Source organism: Acanthochromis polyacanthus, chromosome 14 (genome assembly GCF_021347895.1).
Source record: "Acanthochromis polyacanthus isolate Apoly-LR-REF ecotype Palm Island chromosome 14, KAUST_Apoly_ChrSc, whole genome shotgun sequence".
NCBI lineage: Eukaryota > Metazoa > Chordata > Actinopteri > Pomacentridae > Acanthochromis > Acanthochromis polyacanthus.
This window is the reverse complement of record NC_067126.1, coordinates 38,920,421-38,943,296: the sequence shown is the minus strand read 5'-3', so window position 1 is coordinate 38,943,296 and position 22,876 is coordinate 38,920,421. Positions and strand designations below refer to the sequence as shown.

The window sequence follows — 22,876 nt, the reverse complement described above, 5'->3', positions numbered from 1 at the left end:
AAATATTGGAAAAAAAGCATAAAATAATAATAATAGGTGTATGTGTGTATATATATGCACACACATTTAAAAGATTTTTTTAATAAAAAATTTCTTATTTAAAAAATTATTTAAAATAATGTCTTTATATTTGATTTTATATATAAACTCATATATGTATGTATACACATATGTATTGTTATTCTTTTAAGCTTTATTTGTTGCTCTATATTTTAAAAATAATTGCATTTTTTTAGTTGTGTATATATATGCATACATATGAATTTATATATAAACTCATCCATATATACAAATTTTTTAAAAATTTAAATTTTTTCATTTATATATATATATATATATATATATATATATATAAATTCAGAAAAATAGCACATATAATTTTTAGTTTTATTTTTTCAGATTTTTGTCTATATTTGGGTTTATAAGTATAATTATACTTAGAGGGTCTGAATACTTCTTTCAACACTTACAAACTTTTGAAAGTCCTTCCCTCACTGGTGTTTTCTCAACATCTATGAAATATCCTTTCATCCCCATTATATCATACATTTCACTGACAGTTTTTTGAAAACTAGAGCAATTAAAACCAGAAGTCTCAGTTGTGTTGGATGCTGTAAAGGTCAGGTCGGGTCAAGGCATGCGTTGTTTTGACCCTTCATGTTTAAGACCATTTCAGCTTTAGAGTACAATAAGTTTAGCTGGTCTTCTGCTATTCAGACAGCCCAGCACTCCAACTTCGCCTCGATGAACCTCACTTAAATGAGACAGATTCATGCGAGTACTCTTTGACTTCCAGCTTGAAAGGAGACATTGTTGCATTTTACAGTTTGCTTTGATACTTCAGAGGAATGCAGTCTCTCCTCTGGTCTGAACCATAAACTGTGCTCGCCAAAATTCCATATCCATCGCAATATTGAACCATTTCTCTTATGCGGTTCAGTTCAAAGACCCTCTTGAGAAGAAATTCTATTAACAGATGGGTCAAAGTAATCTGTAGATGTCGGAAGGAATTAGTTTTTATTTCAGACCATGTAGCAAAAACCATCTAAGCTATATTCCTCCAACTGAGATTAATGTACGTCTCTTCAGAAAAACAAGTGATCCTGAATGAGCCTCCTTTGAAGACATCTGACATGTCATAGCTGGAAAAGCACAGATAATAAAATTAATCAGTTTCAGGGTCCTGGTGTTGTGATATGTATGATGGATGACACTATATGTTTCTTGGAAGTCAAAATTTCTTCTGATAAAATGGCCCATTTGGACCGGTAGAATTTATTTCACCAGTTGTCCAGATTTAAATGCGGTTTCCTTAATTAAGTGTTTTAATGTCATCTTTGACTGAGTGGACAGATGTTTTTCCAGAGTGTGGCGTCCGACCAAACAAATTCGGCTGAGCTCTGTGTCAGCGGTGTGGCAGTGCTTCTGGTTTCAAATGTCCATCAAGCTTCACTGCTTTTTTAATTTGGGCTTGAAGCGCAGAGTCTGGAATGCGCTCTCCACCACTTTGGGCAGGTGGATCGGGTTCCTCTGGAGTCGCAGTCTGCTGCTCGTGGACCCGCTCTGCTTTTTCTTCACCGGGGCGCTTTCGTTGGCACAGTCCTGTTTCTGTTTGGAGTCGTCAGCGACCCGAGGAACCCGCAGGACCCAGTTAGAGTGGAGGTCGTGTTCGGCCGAGCTGGAGGCCACTGTGGGAGGGAAGAGCAAACAGCGAGAACCTGAGATGAGGCTGAAAGAGGCTAGTGGTGTTCAGTCCTGGACCTGAAGGCCCAGAATGTCTCTGGCTTCAATTCTACGCTGCAACAGCTGAAATGAGGCGGGTCAACATAGAATTGTGGGACTTTTTGTATTATAGTTGACATTTTTGTTGTTTTCAGGTCTAAAATCAACATGGTCGCCCATAACCAAACACCACATGGCATTTTAGAGAAAGATTCTTCGAAATATTATATAAACAACTGAGTAAAATGGAGTTATTTCTAAAGATCTTGTAGCAAACCTGTTGACTACTTTACATTAAAAAAGTCAGAAAGTCTTGGAGTCTTCCAGTCTTTTCTTCAGGAGGAAATGACATCATGTGGAGCAGGTCATGTGATCTAGAATTAACACACTTCTTGGAGAGGTGTTTTTGGAACGGGGAACTTAGTGGAAAGTGATTTGTTATTTTCCAGATTAAATTTGATATATTGGCAAAAAAGAAATATCTGACATGATTATCTCATCTTAATAAAAGAACACAATCCAAACTCTTTGTGAATCAGCTCATTTTATTATTGTTTAGCTCATTAGAAGGTGGTTGGTGTTAAATTCAGACGTTATTTAGTTGATATTTTAGTGATATCCAGTCATTTTTTATTAATAAGTGATTGTTTCCATGATAAATAATTATGAAATGTCTAATTACATTATCATAATGAACATAAAAACATTAGTTTTCTTACTTTTAATAAAAATGTATAGAGATATATTCCATTGACTTCAAAAGTCCCTCAATTATAGATTGAAAGTCGCTGGTATAGAAAATCATCTGGCCCCCGAAGAGCTTCACTAATATTTCTATCTCACATTCATACATTAACAACAGCTGCATTCAATTCAGGTGTGCCAGTTCACTTCTACAGCCTTGATGCATGCTGAGCCCTTACTAGCATCATCAGTTACATCAGAGTTTTAATCGCAAAGTACAAGCCAAAGCAGCATGTGTAGACATATATGGATATAAATCTATTGTAAAATAAAAATGAGTTTAGTAACATTTTTGCAAGTAACTGCAGAAAAAACTTACAGAAGCATCACTACAAAAACAGTGACCTCTTGATAAAAAACACCTTTAAGGATAACTCAATTATTTTGCAACAAACAAGAAGATACATTTTGAGCATGATATACATAATTGCATAACGTTATTTGACTTTGATCTATAAAAACAGTAAACTGGAAGGTAGCTAATAACTACACCTGACACATAAGTGATCAAAAGCACATTTTTCTTTCAAATGTATCACTGTGCAAACAGGACAACGAGCTACTTTATATATTAGAATAGAATAGAATAGAATAGAATAGAATAGAATAGAATAGAATAGAATAGAATAGAATAGCTTTGTTGTCATCATACATGGGGGCATGACGAAAATATAAGCAGCAGTACAGTGGGGAGGTAATGAGACCGAATAATAGCAGTAAAATAGAATAAATATGGACAGGATATCACACTTACACAGCATTGTTAAAACAGGCACTGTGCGTTATTCTGGTACATCTGACATTTGCTCGGACTGAAAATGAATTTGCACCATTTTACATGATGCGACTAAGTTTCTGACTAAATGTGACAACGGTAATTTGTCCCATCAACAAGCAGTCAAGCCTGGTGTATGTGAACACAAGCCAACAGGAGCATGAATAAAAACACCTGTACATACACCACAGATGAAAAGAGTGACAAGTGCAATACTTGAATGAATGCTTTTAGTAACTTTCCACATCCAAAACTGATATGAATCATTAAAAGAATCATCACAGACCTTGATTTATTTGTGCATGTTTTTAATTACACACGTCAACCTCCTGTCTACAAAGGATGACTTTATACACAAGTTTCTGCAGCAAATGTACAGATGGTAATGAAAATTTTACTAACACTACTCTTTACTTTTTAAATGTTTTCTGTATAAAATTTAAATTTGTAAAGCACTGTAGCATCTGATCTGAGACATGTATTACCTAATACGTTAGTGGAGTAGAATCTGTTTTACCTGTTCTAGTATCTGATAGGAGTTGGTATTTGGGTGAAACAAATGTGGACTAGTAGAATGGAATGTGTTCTCCTGTTGGAGGACTCCTTATAAGGGTTCTTATGTCCAAAACGGTGATTTAGCTCTTCAGGAGCTGTAGAGTTTGAGGGGTTGGTTGATGATGGTCCCTGCTTCCCTATATGGTAGGCAACAGAGAATCATATGTTGTAACCCCCCCCCCCCATATGTTGAAAACCTATAAAAGCTGATCGCTGGCCATTACTCAGGAGGGAATCAATCGGCGGGCTCCTTCCAGACAACTTCTGTCTGTACTGATGCTGTTCTTTCTTTTAATAAAAAACTAAAAAAGAAAGTCAGTGTCACGGACATTTATTTATTTTGGATGACTATGGCTTATAGTTCATAATAAGAAATCAGAAATCCAGTATCGTGAAATATTAGAATATTTCACTTGGAATTTGAGTAAATAACATATTTGTTTTAATGTAATTACACAAAAAAATTTAACAAATCAATCTGTGCAAAGATATGGAACCAATAGTTTTTTTCACTGGGATCTAATTTTAGAAAGATATTTACTATATTAAACTTGAATTTAACAGTTTAATCTATTAAATAAAACAAAATATCTATTTAAAGTTGCAGGTTTTATGTCTTTTTCCATTGGTAAATTACATTTTAATTTTTTTATTGGCAATATTTTTATATATAACAAAAATGTAAAAGAAAAAAGTTTCAAAAAAGAGTCAAATTTCTCTAGAAATATATATTTTAACCAATGTATCAAACACAAAATAGAATACTTGGACAAAGTGGGAATAACTTGATCTCCAAGAACAATCACATTAAACTCCTCGCAGTTAGAGACAGGTGTTTCAGACTCACCTATGAAGTCAACATCTGCGTGTCCATCATCCATGTAAGGTTTGCGCTGAGGTTCATTGTCACAGCTGGCAATAACGGCATCAAAGAACTGCAGAGTGTCCTCTTCGCTGGGGACCGGAGGGGCCGAGGGTTTAGCTCTTGATATCTGTGGTTAAATGAATGGTAGAGCATTTTGAGTTTAATCTTCCCCCTTCAAGTGTTCAGGGAAAAATGATTCAAGCTTACCGGTTCTTGCTTTTTAGGCGGCGGGGGCGCAGGCTTCTTCTTGGAGGACACTGTGGCCTTGGCGTCGCTGCTTTTCAAGTCACTCACGCTCTTTGTGTACTGCCTCCTCAGAGCCACGAGTGCTTCCAGGTACTCCAGGCAGTTCTGGTTCTGCGAGTACAGCCATATCCTGTCCTCTTGTCTCTGATAGTAGTACAAGGTCGACTCGATGCTCACTGTGCTCTTGCTGCGTTTTAACGTGGAGCCCTCGACTGTCTGAGTTCTCTCTCCCACCACCAGCATGGAGGTGCTGCGGACCAGCCGGACGGTGCAGGCATTGTGGTAGTCCTGCTGGGTCTGGTTCCTGCCACCGCCATCCCGACCTCTGTGTCCTTGCTGGTTGGGACGGAACACATTATTGATCTTCCTGAACATCCCTCTACATAGGCATGGTTACAGACTTGCCTTCAGGTTGCTTATCCTCTGTGTGCCTTCATGAAGATAATGAAGAAATAATCGGCCTGACTGAAGCAGTTCACAGACACCCGCCGCTGTCCAGGGTGCTGAAATCGTCCTAAAAGCAAAAGCAGATCTGAAGCAGGTGTCTAACCTGATCTCAGCATGTCTTTAATGTTATCAGATGTTGCTCAGCAACATTGCTGTAGCAACCGGTGGGTAACTCTACACTTTGTGCCACCATTACTACATCGCAGCAGTCGTGTGTCAGATAACCCACATGAGACAATGTGCACAGAATAACATCCACCTATGCAGTAAACTCTAGGCTTTAACAGTTTAGTAGCTATGAATCCATATGTTTATAACACACCTAATAATGAGAAATATCATAGGAGTATATTATAGGCAAAACTGTCGTGAGTGTTTTTTTTTTCTTCAATTTTAGGGTATGAATGAAACACACTTAAACTCTAAATGACCAATTTAAACTCCCTGGATCTTGTAAGAAACACTAGAATTTATATGATGTTGACTTATGTCTCAGGTTTCCTTTCCTAATTAATTATAAAACACTTCTCTCGAGTGTCATGTGCTGCTATTGTTGGGCCTCCCAGTCACAAGCAGAGGAAATCTAAAGAAAAGAGTCTCGACTGATGCAGACAAGGTGCTTTCATCTCAGGGGAAAGAAAAAAAATCCCAGCCATAAATATAGTCTGAAACTTTCCATCCCTTTCACCACATAACTGATTTAGACTTTTCAAACTTGACTTTAAAGCTATTACAGAGGAGCTCAAATCAAGTGAGGGAAAAGAAAAAAAACATCACAATTGGTAAAAATGAAGTTATATTTCAAGGTCTGTAGACTCAAGTGACTTAGCATTTACATGCTGAAGAGCAGGCACAGTTTCAAGGAGGAAATGATGACTTGTGGTCGTGAATTCACACTTCTGCTTTGCTGCAGACACACAAATAACATGAGGAGAGAAGCTTAAAGCGCTCAGCAACAATCAGCCGACCACAAAGCTGCATCTTTAACCGCCCTCACTGAGAGGATAACACAGAATCTGAGGCGTGACAATCAGAAAACGAAAACAGGAATCAGTCTCTTTCCAGTTTCCAGATATTTCTTTAAAATCACATTTAATATGACTTTCTTTTCTGCTTTTACCTCAACCTCAATCACACACCTGTCTTTTTGCACAGAAACGGAACATGGGCGGTTTCTTTTTGCAGCTGTGTGTCGTTCAGCATCAGCCACTTTATTTTACAAGAAGAAAATCTGACGCAGAGGCAAGTGCATCTCATTTGAGACCATAAAGTGAAGAGAATTTTCATAATTAAGAGCGTAGTACACCAGCTCGTCTGTAATAATCCAGGGAAAATAAGACGTTAATTGCTGTGATCACGTTAAGTTGGCGCATACGGGAAGAAACTGAAGAGAGTCTGGCATTCCCACTTCCTCTTGTGATGCTATAAAACAACATCAGTAACTGAATGCGTGCTCATTCATACAGCTCTTGAAAACACAACACTCTGTAGACTCCTGATAGAAAATGCAGTGTTCTTAAGAAGTCTGTAGCAAGATTTTGATACCCAAATACACGTAGTCTGCTGATTTGGAGGCTGTTATTCTGGTCTAAGGTAGGAAAGTGTTTAAGATAAGTATGATTTGTCTTTACAGTTTTTGGGGAGGTGTCTGTGTTTTCATCACTAAGCCTCCTTTGGACTGACATATTTGTCTTTTGGAGGACCAATATATGACATTCTTAGGCATTGAAATTAAATTAAACTCAGCTAAAATAGCTTTTAAACAGGGATCAGTCATGCAAAACTGTCATCGAGTTTTAAGATGATTTTTCCTGTGTAGCATTTTTGGCTTAATTCAAAAAAACTTTCTTGATACTTTTTGTATTTAACACATAAGGAGAGGGGAATAGGTGTAATAGGTCTCTGCTATATGTGATTTAAATGTACAAATAAATATTAAATAGATAGTTAAAGTCATGCTGTTTCCCGTTTATTAACTCAGCTTCTTCTCTCTTGCAGCCATGCTTTGTGAAGGCAGATTGTTGAGCATGACCTACGGTAACCTGGAAGAGCTGGACTCCCTCCCTCCTCAGAAGGCTCTCCAGAGTGCTTATGGGCTACCGAGAGCAGCTGCTACCCGCATACCGAGCTCCGCCAGACGCACTCCACTCGTTCATCATGGTTCCCCGGAGCAGACAGGCAGCGCAGACATCAGTGGTGCTTCAGCGGAGTCGTACATTTCTCCCCTGCAGTCCTTAGATCCCCAGAGAGCCCGTGCTGGCAGACAGATCTCTCCAGAGATAGAGATCCCAGCCCAGGATCGCTCAGGTGGTGATGCCCCGTTCTTGGTTCCCTCCTTCTGTCAGAGCATCTGTCTAAACTACAGCGACCTCCACATTGGAGGTGACCAGGTTCTGCCTCTATCAACCAATGATGGTGAGCTGAGGGTCTGCACTGATGCCCAGGCAGTCGGCCCCTTCCTCCAGTCCTGTGACGTCCCCTCGGCTGTGGAGGATTCTCTCCCAGGACAAGCATGTCAGGGTGGGCTGCTTTACCGACACAGAGGAGGCTCGAATCGCTGGAGACTGGGGAGTGCTCGTGATCGGAGCTTTTTGCTTCAGGGGCGTGAAGGTCCGTTCTCCAACTCCCTTCTAAATCACTACCTGGAGCAGAAACTCCTGGATCTGTACCAGCAATTTACGATGGAGAACATGGCCAGAGAAGGGGCCCCTGGTTCGGATTCCGACGGAGGCCCCATCTGCCCTCTGCTGGCCTCAGAGCTGGTCCTGACCAGCTTGGACCAGATTACGTTGCAGCTCAGCCGGGAAGGCAACCTGGAGGCCGGCCTAGCCAAAGACATGGTCCTGAGCTGCCTGCTGCGGGTGGCTGGTGACATGCAGTCAAGTGAGATCAGTACTCCCTTTCTGCAGCTTTCAAGCGAGGCATCCAGGGAGCAGCTCACACAGAATAAAGAGGAGTAACCCTGGTGTCAAGGAACTCTCATCCAAATCTCCCTTTCTTTTTAGTTGAACACCAAAAAAAAGGACGGATGATTATTTTGTTCTCCTATTATGTTTTGAGAGGATTTTGAGAGCAAGTTCTGTGTGTGATTATTAATTACCAGGAGAGTCTGCTCTATTTATGTGTCATAATTTTAACTTGCAGCATGTTGTACTGTTTTTGTGCAGCTTTCTCTTTCTAAAAGGACAATAAAGACAGGAACTGAAAACTGAAACTGATATTTCCCTTTTTTTTTCTAACAGAACAACACATCATCAACATCAGCTCTGTGAATGGCAATTAAACATTTCTTATGGTTGCTTATCATTTATCCATCTGTTGTGAATCTGTTTTAGTGGTTAAAAAAAAAAGAGGAACATGATTCAGAGTAACAGAATAAAACCACGCTGAGAGGTTAAAGTTCCCCTTCACTCAAATATGTGTCTTGCTCATTGTTATTTAACTTCGATGTTCGACCTTCGCTATGCAGAATGATGTATAATGCTGGGCAAAAAGCGCGGATGCTTTTAAAACCCTGTATCTGATGTTGCTAACCTTCACCTTTAAATAAGAGGCAGTTCTCCTAGGTACACTGGTTTTTCATGGTAAGTATTTTGTTCTGTTTATCCTGAAAAACTTGCCACATTTCTTCTGAAATATCTTCCGCCCTCATGTAATCCCAGACAGATTTTCTGAGATCAGGACTCTGTGTGCAGGCATCTGGCTGAAGATGATTCTTTATGACTCTGGCTGGAAGTTTGGGGTTGATGTTACACTGCAGAGTGGGTCTGGGACAGATCTGACACCTCCTCCATCTGCCTGATCGCAAAAGGTAAGAATCCAAATATCTTTAGAGCCTCAAACCTACCGCAGTGTGCGCAAAGTTTAAATCTAGAAGGATCTGTTGTTTTGTGTTCACTTCAAATGTGACTTTAAATCGTATACATGAAAGCAGGATTTTGAGATTTCACAACAGTTTAGAGGCCCATTGTTTTCCACTTTATAAGTTCCAGCTCACATAGGCTAAAAAAGAAAAGTTAAGTGAAGTAAATCTGTAGTAAAATAGTATTTGTAACTGAAATGTCGACATTTTTATGGATTCTGGAGGAAGAAACAATAAAAGTAAATCAGCTTGTATGGAGAAAAAAACACAACAGACATGATGTGTATAAGTGCTGATATATAATAATGATATTAGTCACCACAGCCACAATTAAATCAGTCTCATATGTTTTTGTGCCTCACAGATTCAAACTTTATCATGTACTCCCTCACAATAAAGAAGGATCAAGGTCGACTTTCTGACAAAGTCTGCAGTTTGATAAATAGTCACAAGGGGGAAGCATTATCACCTATTAACCCTGATGACACACACCCTCCACCCCTCTGTTTCTTTGATTCCTCCTAACCTTCTCCCTCACCCATCATCTATCCATCCGCCTCCTATCATCTGTTATTCCGTGACGTCATCAGGACTGGGTTGTAAATCTGTAGCCGGGCCAAATTGTTCATTGTGTTTGTGACACCGGTGCATGCCTGAGATAAGGATATCTGCACTGCATGATTTGTGCAGGGGAAAATATTGCACAAATGAGACCCTCCGCTGGGTTGCAAACTGGTGCATTTGCACATGAAAAGTCACATTTATCTTCCCCCCCCCCCCCCCCATTTAAAACAATTTGAAAGACCTGCAACTCCATTCCAGCTCTGAGTAGCCGTGGCCTTCTGAGCCAGTGTTTGATCAGCTTCCTTGTTTCCTGTCCAAACAGAGAGCCACAGGAGGAAACCGTGTTTACCGAGCCGAGTGCCGCAGTCGGAGCCCTGTGAAGTCTCAAGGCCGCAAAGACACATGTTTGGTGTTTCTGTTTCTATCCGGACTGAACATTCCAGGTACATGTTAAAGGGGAACCGAGTCCTTATAGACCTAAACAGAAAAAGCTCACATATAAATACGATTCAGGTCCAGCAGCAGGAGCACATTCAAATAAACTGATTTCCACAAACCTTGGAAAAATGTAAAACAGACCTGTTGTTTCTGCTGGAGGTCAAGAATTGTTTAAAGGGCTGAAGGTAACGCTTCCTACAGCGGCATCTCTAGCAGTCTCTTCTTGTTCACAAATCCTCAACTTCACCAAATTATCCACATTATTCTAATTATTTTCCCTTCTCAACAGATTTACAAAACATTTCGCTGTGCTTTACTTATTTGTGAGCAAATAAAATATAAATAGAAGGGCAAAGAGTTTAAAAATGTTTGTAATTAGCAGTGTTTGTTTTTTCTCTTTAAGGAAAAGAATGGTTAAGGTCAAGCAATGAAGGAGAAGCCATGAAATAAGAGCAGGGACAGAGGCGGATAAAACGAACGGCAAGCTGGAGAGATTTAAAAATGGAAAGAAAAAACACATTTCTCTCATAGTCTAGCAATGAAACTAACAGGGAGGCTGAAGTGTTGGAGTGTCTTTCAGAGGTTCATAAAGTAATTTCCTTGTCACAAAGAGCTTTTAACATGGAGGGCAGTAGAGGCAAGGCCACAAGATTTCATATCAAAACCAAGGTCCCAGATACACTCTCACTATTGTGACTTTAATGCCTGTAGCACTCTGCGGCTTGCCTTTATTTAAAAAAGCTTTTACTATGTAGCCTTGTTAATTGGAACAGTCATGTATGTTTACTTATATTTCTTTTTCTTTTGTGACTGTGATTAAAAAACTTCTATCACAAGTTGTTGGAGCATACTGATAGTCAAGAGGCTTTGGACTCTTTGCAGAATTGGACATGGATACACACGCATGCACACTTAAACACATACACACTTGCACACACTTCCAATTCTTCCATGTTTTTTTTGCATTGGAGAAATGCAGTTCTCATTAAATCCCTTCTTACACATAGATATAGACGGAAGTGGAAGAGCTGCACTTAACATTCATTCAGAAGCTGAACTCTTTCTCCTATTTTTATGGATGGCCTTGAGTGAATGTCCTTTTCCCCCCTCGCCCCCCGGATTACATCTACTGGAGTGACCTAATGTCCAAGTGGCAGCATGCTGGAACATTTAATGACAGCCCTGCTCTGTATCTGGCTGATTGACACTGGGACACATCGGTGGTGGAACAGGAGAACACACATTTCCCGGTCAGTTAGCCGCTCAAGGTTGCAGGGAGCCTGCAGCGGCACTCGTGACCTTGGTTAAGCTACAGCAGACAGAGAGAGACCTTGAGAGACAGCGGTGCAGCAGGATCTGGCTCTCAAAGAGCTGGGAAACATAACATGACGATATATCATAGAGCACACGTGCATGTGGACGGCAACTGGCTGGAAAAGCAGATTTTATCCACATGTGCTTCTTTAGCAGATACTTTACTCTGGACTTGATTGTTTTTAATGTGACTCTCATTCGTGGAATACTAATATTTTAAATCTTTGACAATATAATTCTTAAAACTGATTGATAAAAATATGTTCATGAAACTACAACAGTTAAGTTTTTGAAGTTGCATTTTTTAAAGCACATTAGGCTCTCATGGTCAGTTTCTCTGTGAATGAATTCAGCAGTCGGGATTTTCTTTTGGTTTTGTGTTAAGGATCAAAGTTTGGAAGCCTGTGGTGTAATTTCACAGCTTCTTTATAAAATCTGCTCTGAATCCGCTTGGCAACACTGTCAATGGGATCATACAGGTAAGAGGTGAGCAGCAGCTCCTCGTCAGACATTTTTAACAGCAGGTCAGGTCAAAGCTTTCTAAAAATGAAAGGCAGAGGATTAAAATTTTACTTTATCCATTCTGCAGCAAAAACTCTATTACTCTTCTAAATATTACAGTTTTTCTGTGCTTTAATCACATTAAGCTTTTGTTGTTGTGTGTGTTGCTTGCACACCAGCACTTCTTATGTTTCAGCACAATGTGCGTATTACATTTACATATTTTGCACACATATAAAACTTCTGCCTTTCACACTATCTCCTTGAATTTACTTTTTATGCCTCCACATATAATGTATTTGAATAAAACGTGAGAAAACGTATAGGGTTTCAACTCACTGATGCACAGAATGAGCCTTGGAAGACAGAAATATCTCACACATATGTGAGCTCCAGCAGCCTGTCTAAGAGTGACATGGTGTGTGAAAGAGGCTCATATGGAAACAGATGAAAATGAAATGTTTTAGTGAAAAATTGTCTTTGATTGCTTCATAAAAAAGGCAACTAAAGAAATGCACGAGCAAAAAGGTCTACATTTAAGTGTACTGTCTGCTGGCAGGGGTGACAAAAATGTGTTGTGAGTCTTTGTTCCACACTTAGCGTACCGTATTTGCAGAATTAAATAAACTAGTCTGCGGTAATTAGACTGAGTATGCATTTATTTAGGAAAATTCTACATGCAAGCATAATGTGTTCTGAAATAATAAAGACCAAAACACTAACTTTAAAATCTGCTTCATGGTGTCAGTTTAGCCCCTGAGCCGATGCATTTCGTGTGCTTTATCATGATCGAGGGAATTTGCAGACGGGGCTCAGAAGTTTCAGAAGTTTCAGTTCAATATTTCCGGCACTGAAATTATCCTTCCATCTCACAACAGCAAAAGTGATGTCCTCTCCTGTTGCAGTCTAACTTGACTGATTAAAATGAAGTTGTCCAGCTTTCAGTAGAAAAAAAATGTGAAAATCAAACGCAGCTTTATAGAGAACAAAGGCATATGTAAGAAATACAGTCTGCCAAGGTAGCTCGGCAAAGGATTGCCTCCTATAAACAGGAAGTTCAACAAGTTGAGCTGGCATTTAGCGGAGGCCTTGGCCTTGGCAAAAGCAAACATGTATAGAAAGCAACACCCTGAAAAGAGATGAAAAATTTACTGGTACAAATAAATTGTGAAGAGGAGGCAGAATGATGGGCTAAAGCAAATTTTCTAGTTAAGCAAGGCCAAAGGATGAACTTGAAAAGGTAGAAAAGAAGGAAGCGTAATTGGAAAGAACTTCTTTTTTGTCAAAGAATCTGGGATCATATTAATACAGGTGAAATGTGGCTGCCTTTCAAACCACCGCCAGTTGTCACAATTCAATGTTTTGTTCAGGCAAACAGTGCTCACAACAACTCTTGTCCGAGATGGCGATTATTATCTTTTATGTTCCTTTCATTTATAATAGGTAATACTAACCTCAATCAGACATCTTTATGAGCTGTTGACCATTCCTCCAAGGTCACATGGAGCTCATTGTGCAAAGGCAGATCATTCAAGAAAGACTATTTGAAAATATGCTGTATATACACTAAAACAGAGAGAGTACATACGACAGATACAGCACATATAGTGGTGTAGATGGAGTGTAAGTGCGACATAATGACTGATTTGTGCTGGTTTTAAACTCCGTGTCCACTTCATCCTGTTTTAATGGAAACACATTTTTTGTCTAAACTGGAAGAATAGCTAAATCTAAGATGCCAAAATGTTTTATTAACAATATTTAGACCTTAATGTAAAATATATTAGAATGAAAACACATTTGTTTCCGACTGAAAGAGACACAGTTTACACTGAATGAATTCTGTAAAACAAAAGAAAAATTCAGTGCCATTATTGACTCATGCAAACCAACAGTCACATGACAAAACTTCAGGGACTATTTGGCTAAATTAGCCTGAACTGTAGGCTCTGCCTACATGTAGTAGTAAATTATCTATTGTATGTAGAGCTATTGGTAACACCTATGGACATTTGGAAAAATATTATGCACATTAATTGCATTTTTTTCCTTAAGCTTTTGTAAAATGACTACAGACACATTTTTGTTCTATAGAGGTGCAGGGCTTTATTGAAGGTAGTTGGTGTGAGAGAAGAGGACGCAGAAGACAGGGTTAGATGGAAGCAATTGATTCGCTGTGGCGACCCCTGAAGGGAAAAGGCGAAAGGAAAAGAAGAAGAAGAAGAGGTGCAGGACTTTATATTGCAATGAAAAAGGAGCCAACAGTGAATAAAAATGTGACAAGAGCAAAAAAAAAAAAACATTGAGAAATTGCATGTGGTTAATTGATTAAAAAATGTGTGTGTGTATATATATATATATATATGTATATGAAGAGTTCATTTGCAAAAACAGACAACTCAACAGAGGTACAGCGGGTCAAAAATTCTCAAGGGATAACGTATGCTGAAGCAGCCAGAAAGGTATCGGTCAAAGAAATAAGAGTTAGTACAGAAAATAAGCAAGTGGAGTCATGTAAAGGATGTCAGAAAATTAAGGAACACACATTGATCATGGTGAAAAGGGAGTTTATTCTTTTTATGGTTGATGTAATAAATTGTTCAGCACAAACTGAAAGGAAAACAGAAAAGATAAAAATCATAGTTAAATCAGCAGAGAAATATCTTGGGGTGAAAGGGTTGCACTGGGAGGGTGTGAAAGAAATGCTTAATGGGAATCCTCCTAACTCGCAGACATGGGTTGGTGGTTCTACATGTTCATAATTATTTTGCAGTGGAAATATAACAATAGTTAATACTACAACCCATGTAATAAATTAATATTGGCTTCATTAAATAACGTAGCTGGGCAGATGCAAGACAAAATTGTATGGTGTGGGGACTTTAATGTTCATAATACACTTTGGGGAAGGGTGATATAAATGTTGCAGAGAGGAAACAGGAGTTAACATTAGGTTGTCTTTTAGGGAGTGCGTTACAGGAAGGATTAGCTGTTTTAATGAATTATTTGAGGGCAACGGGGTTAGGAAATAGGATATATATATATATATATACAGTGCCTTGCGAAAGTATTCGGCCCCCTTGAACTTTTCAACCTTTCGCCACATTTCAGGCTTCAAACATAAAGACATAAAATTTTAATTTTTGTCAAGAATCAACAACAAGTGGGACACAATCGTGAAGTGGAATGAAATTTATTGGATATTTTATACTTTTTTAACAAATAAAAAACTGAAAAGTGGGGCGTGTAATATTATTTGGCCCCTTTACTTTCAGAGCAGCAAACTCACTCCAGAAGTTCAGTGAGGATCTCTGAATGATCCAATGTTGTCCTAAATGACTGATGACGATAAATAGAATCCACCTGTGTGTAATCAAGTCTCCGTATAAATGCACCTGCTCTGTGATAGTCTCAGGGTTCTGTTTAAAGTGCAGAGAGCATCATGAAGACCAAGGAACACACCAGGCAGGTCCCAGATACTGTTGTGAAGAAGTTTAAAGCCGGATTTGGATACAAAAAGATTTCCCAAGCTTTAAACATCTCAAGGAGCACTGTGCAAGCAATCATATTGAAATGGAAGGAGTATCAGACCACTGCAGATCTACCAAGACCCGGCCGTCCCTCTAAACTTTCACCTGGAACAAGGAGAAGACTGATCAAAGATGCAGCCAAGAGGCCCATGATCACTCTGGATGAACTGCAGAGATCTACAGCTGAGGTGGGAGAGTCTGTCCATAGGACAACAATCAGTGGTACACTGCACAAATCTGGCCTTTATGGAAGAGTGGCAAGAAGAAAGCCATTTCTCAAAGATATCCATAAAAAGTCTGGTTTGAAGTTTGCCACAAGCCACCTGGGAGACACACCAAACATGTGGAAGAAGGTGCTCTGGTCAGATGAAACCAAAATGGAACTTTTTGGCCTCAATGCAAAACGATATGTTTGGCGTAAAAGCAACACAGCTCATCACCCTGAACACACCATCCCCACTGTCAAACATGGTGGTGGCAGCCTCATGGTTTGGGCCTGCTTTTCTTCAGCAGGGACAGGGAAGATGGTTAAAATTGATGGGAAGATGAATGGAGCCAAATACAGGAGCATTCTGGAAGGAAACCTGTTGGAGTCTGCAAAAGACCTGAGACTGGGACGGAGATTTATCTTCCAACAGGACAATGATCCAAAACATGAAGCCAAATCTACAATGGAATGGTTGACAAATAAACGTATCCAGGTGTTAGAATGGCCACGTCAAAGTCCAGACCTGAATCCAATCCAGAATCTGTGGGCAGAGCTGAAGACTGCTGTTCACAAACGCTCTCCATCCAACCTCACTGAGCTCGAGCTGTTTTGCAAGGAAGAATGGGCAAGAATTTCAGTCTCTCCATGTGCAAAACTGATAGAGACATACCCCAAGCGACTTGTAATTGCAGCAAAAGGTGGCGCTACAAAGTATTAATGCAAAGGGGCCGAATAATATTGCACACCCCACTTTTCAGGTTTTTATTTGTTAAAAAAGTTTAAAATATCCAATAAATTTCATTCCACTTCACGATTGTGTCACAATTGTTGTTGATTCTTGACCAAAAGTTTTATATCTTTATGTTTTAAGCCTGAAATGTGGCGAAAGGTTGAAAAGTTCAAGGGGGCCGAATACTTTCACAAGGCACTATATATATATATATATATATATATATATATATATTTTTTTTTTTTTTTGAAATGTTTTATTTTTTTTCTTTCTGTTCTGACCATCTCTTGACTCACACTCCAGTCCAGTAGGTGGCGGTAAATGCACCTAAAAGTTGGTTGCCAACCGCCAATAAAAAGAACGAAAGAAAGAGGATGAAGTGACTTTTTACAGTGACTAGAAGGAAGATGACTAGAAGAGCAGGTCTTTAACCAGCATCCCTAAAATCCATGGAGATGTAAATTTCCAATGAAATTTTTTTTTTTTTTTGGGGGGGGGGCATATGGGGTGGCCAATCAGATCACAGTGGGGGCCACTGCCCCCCCGTGGCCCCACGTAAGATCCGCCACTGGTCATTATTAAACTACGGAGGAGACGACGTTGGATTTTTGTAGCTCTTAAGGGAGTCATTGAGTCCAGAATATTAGCACAGCTTGAGTTGATAATTTTACTGCTGCTCTTATTATTCACAGAGGTCAAAGCCTTTGCTAGAGCATATAGTTTATTTGCTGAATTGGAATTAAAATGCAACAATGGGCCAAGTCTGTGCTATTATTTCATGTGTTATGGAAATAAGCAGACAATAGTAGAGGAACAAGCAGTCAAGTACAAGTAAATGGTCATTAAAATAACAACTTGATCTTGCCCAGTCTGCATCTCTCAAGTATGATTCATTTGATGTCATTTGTATTCTTTCTTCGTTGCAAGTCAAATAAGCAAGTCAGATAATTACAAACCGTGTATATTTTGTCAAACCATCTATCCATCCTCTATGCATTGCGTTATCCTCTATAGTGGACATAATTAACACACAGAATCATATCAGTGAGATCCCTGTCATTCATCTTTATAGAGTGCAGCTATTTAGCATTAACACAAAAGACAGACTTTTTGCTCTTTGCCTCTTCTGTGTCTGTTGAAGCCAAACTCTGGCAATAGAAAAATTAAACTGTTAAGTCATGAATGCTCTGCTTATTAAATTAATGCTTGAAAAGTGCTTCAATACAACCAAAAATGTTACTTACAAAAGTTTCCGTTCAAAAGTTTGGGCTGACTTACAAATGCCCTTATTTTTAAAAGAAAATCTTTTTTTTTCAGTGAAGATAACATTAAATTGATCAGAAATCCAGTCTAGACATAGTTAATGTGGTCAATGAAAGCTGGAAACAGCTGATTTTTAATGGAATATCTCCATAGGGGTACAGAGGAACATTTCCAGCAACCATCACTCCTGTGTTCTAATGCTACATTGTGTTAGCTAATGGTGCTGAAAGGCTCATTGATGATTAGAAAACCCTTGTGCAGTTATGTTAGCACATGGTGTGAATCTTCATGGAAAACATGAAATTTCCTGGGTGACCCCAAACTTTGACCGGTAGTGTACATGTACATGGAATAGAGTAGATATAGCTGACTGCTAATCAGTTCTGAGCAGAGTTATTTATTAGAAGGCAGTTATGATCAGGTGTCATTGTTTCTTGTCATACAGCCAAGCTAATAATAACACACAAAATCAAGTAAGGACTGTTAGAGCAAAATAAAAGTAAAAATCAAGAGGCAATCTGGGAAAAGTCTGGAAACTGAAGCTGCTGTCAAAGTACCGAAAACTGTAGTTCCTCCAATGGCCACTTGAGGCTGGTTCTAAAAGCGAGTCATTCCCCATAGAACAACATGCTAAATTGTTCAACTTTACAATTGAAATTAGCATGTTTCCAGCCTGGTTTAACAAGCAGTTTGGATCTATAGAGCTAATTAATTTCTCTGTTTATGACGACTGTAAAGGGGTGAATTTGTACATAACTATTAGCTATGATCGTCACCCACAGGCCCGAGCTCATTCAGCGATGGTGGAAACTGTAAGACCAATTTAAAACAGGGACTTGTTGGGTTAATGTTTTTTCTTCTTACCTGTTTAAGTGCAACTTAAATCAGCCAATGCTTACATCTGGTTCCTTCTCTCCTGCTCTCTTTGTCCACATATCATCCATTTTACCGTAAATCCTCTAATAATGACCTGTGTTCCATTAAAAACCCGTCTCCTTTAATGACAGGGTACGTCTTTGAAGAAAGCTCATAAAAGCCGCCTCCCAATATAAGCTTTTTTTTTTGCCTTTTCTTTTTTTCTGTGAAGCGCTACGGCGCTGTACTGACAGCGTGCGTGCCCCGCCCCTCTGCGTTCTTTCGCGCCGTATACGGAACAAGACAGACAAGACAACAACGAAAAAAGCATGGCTACCGGTACACCAAAAAGATGAAAGTTTGACGTAAAGTTTAAAGAGGAGGCTTTGCGTTATGCAGCGGAGTATTCAGGAGAGAAAGCTGCAAAGCACTTTAAGGTTCTTGAAAGGTGTGACCATATGTACTGTAACTGCACTACTGTTTATTACTGTTTTAGTATTGTTTGATACTTGTTTTCAATAAATGAGCTCAGTACATTTTACTGGGTTCAAACTGACACAAAAGATCTTTCTGCTCTTTTTAAAAATTTTAAAATATAAGCCTCTCTCTTATACATAGCTCCTTTCATTAAAAGCCTGGTGCCAGCTACAGTTGAGACAAATAAAAGCCCCGGCTACTATAAGAGGATTTACGGTCATACAGCTGAATTCCCAATAAACCTTTTCTTATGGACACATTTTTCAATACGAGTATGAAACAGTGATTAAAACGCAACTTATTAAGATGACATAAGTGAGTTAAAGTCAATGACTGCACTATTATAGCTCAGAGGTGAAGTAAGAAGCGACATAAAGTTCTGAAAGTCTTTCAGCTGCTGTGTAGCATGCCGATCACAGATGCAGAGAGAGTCTTCTTCCTGAAGCGGGCGTGGACAGCAGCAGCAGCTCAGCTTCATTTAAAGCTACAGACACTGAAACAGCACGGGACAAAAATCAGGCATTAAACAGTGAAATTAACCATCTTTGCAGCATTTAACTGAAGTAAATTAAACTACTCTATACATTAGGGTGGGCTTAGTTTACTGCAGTGCAAAAATCTTAATCTGCCAATCAAAACAATCAAATAAAATGATTCAAGCAAAAGATACGAAAAGATGAAGAAATAGTTTTTCTCTCTGACACGCAGTGGTGTAGAAGTACAGTAAAACTAAAAATTGTCTCGAAATAGTTTCAAAGGTTTCAGAGGATGGTGAGTAATTTCACAGCACTTCAACTAAGAAGAAAGTTGGATACTTTCAGTTAGGAATATTAAAAGATAGAAGAACATTTAGAAAGCATTTTCAAGGTCCTCTGGATCTTTAATCACACAATTATCAAGGAAACAAAGCGAAGTCAGACAGCGTGACTCACTGCCTGCTGGCGAATCACTTACAGAGATATGAAAACGTCTTTGTTGTTTTTCAAGGTGTGTAAGTTTCAAACGAAGAGCAACTCGCTGACAATTTTAATGAGAAATTTTTTGTGGATGAGAATGAAATTTATGCATTTCAGCTCTCAAAAAAACAAAAAGACACCTGATATCCTTGATTTTTGTTTCAAATGTGCATTTCACCTGCACTGATCTTTCCCATATGTGAGCTCTTTCCCTGTTTTCCATTCAGCCCCTCACCCTCGCCTCCCCCACTTACGTCTCTTCCTGACACGCCAACATTGTTATTGGTGTCATAATTTACCTCCTTATGCAAACATGACCCTGTCCTCGATATGCTGTAAGGCAAAAATATTCATACTGTAGCCACTGTGAGACTAATACAGAATGAGATGGGAGGGACATAAATTATTGCTCAATAGTGGCTACAATATTTCATATTTCACTCTGTAGTAGTACACGCATCGAATCACACACACACTCTTTTGCATGTACCTGAGTTTTCAGCGTGGTCCATACATACAAAAAAGGAGCATTATTTCACGGCATGACATATAATCGGACAAGATAAATAGATCAGCCACGACAAGCAGGGATGGGGAGAAAGGACAAGTGTGGGAAAGAGGGAAGAGGAAGGGCAAATTGGATGTTCAGGTGAGGCAATCTGCATTTGAATCGCTGTTATCTGTAAATATGTTTTTACGACGCTACCTCAGAGTGCATCTTTTGTGACTTACTGTCCGAGCGAGAAGGTAGGAGTTGCCAAAGTGAAGGTGGTCTTAAGTAGTGAGGAGAAATAGCCCCCTCAGAGTGGCACCAGGGGGGCTATTGTGCTCTGTGTGGATTTCAGTAGCACATGTACACTCATGGGTTTGACCTTGGCAGCCTCTCTCACACCGACTCCCTTCTCCTCCTCCCTCCCAACATGTTAACCCTCCCTCCCTCTCTCCCCTCCTCCCCCAGAGTCCCACTCAACCTTGGCTAATTAGCTCACATCCCAGTGGCATATGTTCAACACACAATTTACCCACAACAAGGACATCACAACTGCAACATCCCGCCTCTGCCTCCCTTCCTCGTGTTACTGGCATTTTATTGTTGCGGGTTTAATTATTTATCCGTCTTCTTTTGTGCTGGTCTAATATTGAGTCACGATGAATGCTCTGAATTTTTACTTCTGCATGCTGGCGTTTTCTGTCCTTTTATAACATTTAACTTAAAGTTGTTGCAGTCGGCATACACATTTTTTTTGATTAGAGATTAAACAAATGAGTCTGTGTTTTGTAAAAAGAGTTACTCGTAGTCATGATCTTGCCAAGACTTGTAAGTTTCTGTCGGGCTCATTGTTTTTTTCAAGCTTTACCTCAAGAGCATCCCTTTCCCTTAACATGTTTTTCAACTACAACAAGCTGATAAACTCCCTGTACAGCACCAGGTGGCAGGCAAACAAAGTTGACATGTAAAAGAACCAGATAGTTTTCCTTTGAGGCGTCGGGGACCAAACTCATAGGATAATGGAGAGTGAATGTTGGAACTACATTTGCTTGACTTGGGTTGTGCTTGCTGGACGTGTGAACAGGCAACCATTTGCTAATAGGTCTGCCATATTGATTTAATTGATGATAATACAGTACCTATAAAAAGTATTATTCTACTTTGGAAATTTTCATGAAATGCAAAATAAATGTCTGAACAAATATTAAAACAGTGTTTAGTAGATGCAGCTTTAGCCGCAGCTGCAGCATTGATCTCGTAGGTCTCAAGCAGCCTTATACCTTCACTTTGTTCTCTTTTGTAGTTCTGACTGTACGCCTCACATCATTGTCTTGCTGGAAAACAAATCTGAACTGCACAAGGTTGCCTTCCAGGATTTTCTCATGCTTTGATGCGTTCATTTTGCATGCCTACATCATGATGCTGCCACTCCCATGCTTCACTGTGGAGATGGTGTGTTTGCCACAATGTGCACTGTTTGGTGACCGCCAAACACAGCAGCTAGTCTGATGACTGGAAAGCTTGATTTTGGTTTCATCAGACCAGACAGACACAGACAGATTTATGCATGCGTCATATTTCTTCCATTTCTTAATAATAGATTCAGCTGTACTCCAAGAGACATTCAGAAACTTGAAAATGTTCTTACATTCATCCCCTGCCTTGACACGAAAAAGTGTTTTTATTATTATCATTTTTTAAACTTCTTGTCACAAAAGCTAAATAATATTGAACATTGTTCAATGTCAAAAATAATAAAAGGAGAGAACTTCCAAAGAGGGGTGAGCTCTTTTCTTAGGCACTGTATGTCACTATTGTGTCTTTGGCTGCTCACAAGGGGCCTTAAAATCAATTAATGCACTATGAACATTTGTCCTTTTATGTACACAAACATTCTGGGATGCAGCTCAAGGTTTTGGAGGTTATTCTGCATCTCACAAGTAAACAGTGACTGAGACTCAGCTTGCAACATTTCTATTCATTTCAATATATTGTGTGCCTCTAAAGTTCCTCTAAAATGCTTTCAGTTGGAGTTTCTAACACCGTTTGGCTGTAGTCACATTGCTCAAGGAAAAGAAAGGCTCTGAAGAAATGATGTATTAAACATTTTAGTGGCAAAGCTGCTCCTAAGCCTGTGAAATGTCAGGAGTAGCTGAGAGGACCCTTGAACACAAAGGTTGTATGTACTTTTTAGTGTATGTGTCTTTATCTCTTTTTTATTTATTTTGTTAAGTGTGCAGACTATAAATAAATTGAAGCTAAAGACTGTTAGAACCCAAAGGTCCTCTGAACTAACTGTGCACGTCAGTGTTTATACACCGAGATCAAATCATA

General features: G+C 39.2%; 2 protein-coding genes across 2 annotated transcripts; one reads left to right on the top strand and one right to left on the bottom strand.

Moving 5' to 3' along the window:
- Positions 1-707: 707 nt before the first annotated feature.
- On the bottom strand, positions 708-5,697 carry LOC110953352 (uncharacterized protein C13orf42). Its single transcript, XM_022197310.2, has 3 exons — positions 4,869-5,697; positions 4,644-4,788; positions 708-1,688 (listed from the first exon to the last, which is right to left on the bottom strand). The coding sequence occupies exons 1-3, from the start codon at positions 5,280-5,282 to the stop codon at positions 1,450-1,452; spliced, it is 798 nt and encodes a 265-aa protein (XP_022053002.1). The 5' UTR covers positions 5,283-5,697; the 3' UTR covers positions 708-1,449.
- A 390-nt stretch (positions 5,698-6,087) lies between these two features.
- Positions 6,088-8,568, top strand: LOC110953351 (TLR adapter interacting with SLC15A4 on the lysosome). Its single transcript, XM_022197308.2, has 2 exons — positions 6,088-6,947; positions 7,353-8,568. The coding sequence occupies exon 2, from the start codon at positions 7,355-7,357 to the stop codon at positions 8,312-8,314; it is 960 nt and encodes a 319-aa protein (XP_022053000.1). The 5' UTR covers positions 6,088-6,947; positions 7,353-7,354; the 3' UTR covers positions 8,315-8,568.
- The last annotated feature ends 14,308 nt before the right edge of the window (positions 8,569-22,876 follow it).

Bases quoted from the DNA above. Each gene is read 5' to 3' on its own strand.
- LOC110953351 (XM_022197308.2), top strand. From the start codon at position 7,355: ATGCTTTGTGAAGGCAGATTGTTGAGCATGACCTACGGTAACCTGGAA.
- LOC110953352 (XM_022197310.2), bottom strand. From the start codon at position 5,282: ATGTTCAGGAAGATCAATAATGTGTTCCGTCCCAACCAGCAAGGACAC. The intron at 4,789-4,868 runs GTAAGCTTGAAT...ATTTAACCACAG, and splicing joins CGCCTAAAAAGCAAGAACCG to ATATCAAGAGCTAAACCCTC. The intron at 1,689-4,643 runs GTGAGTCTGAAA...TCCCTCCCACAG, and splicing joins CGCAGATGTTGACTTCATAG to TGGCCTCCAGCTCGGCCGAA.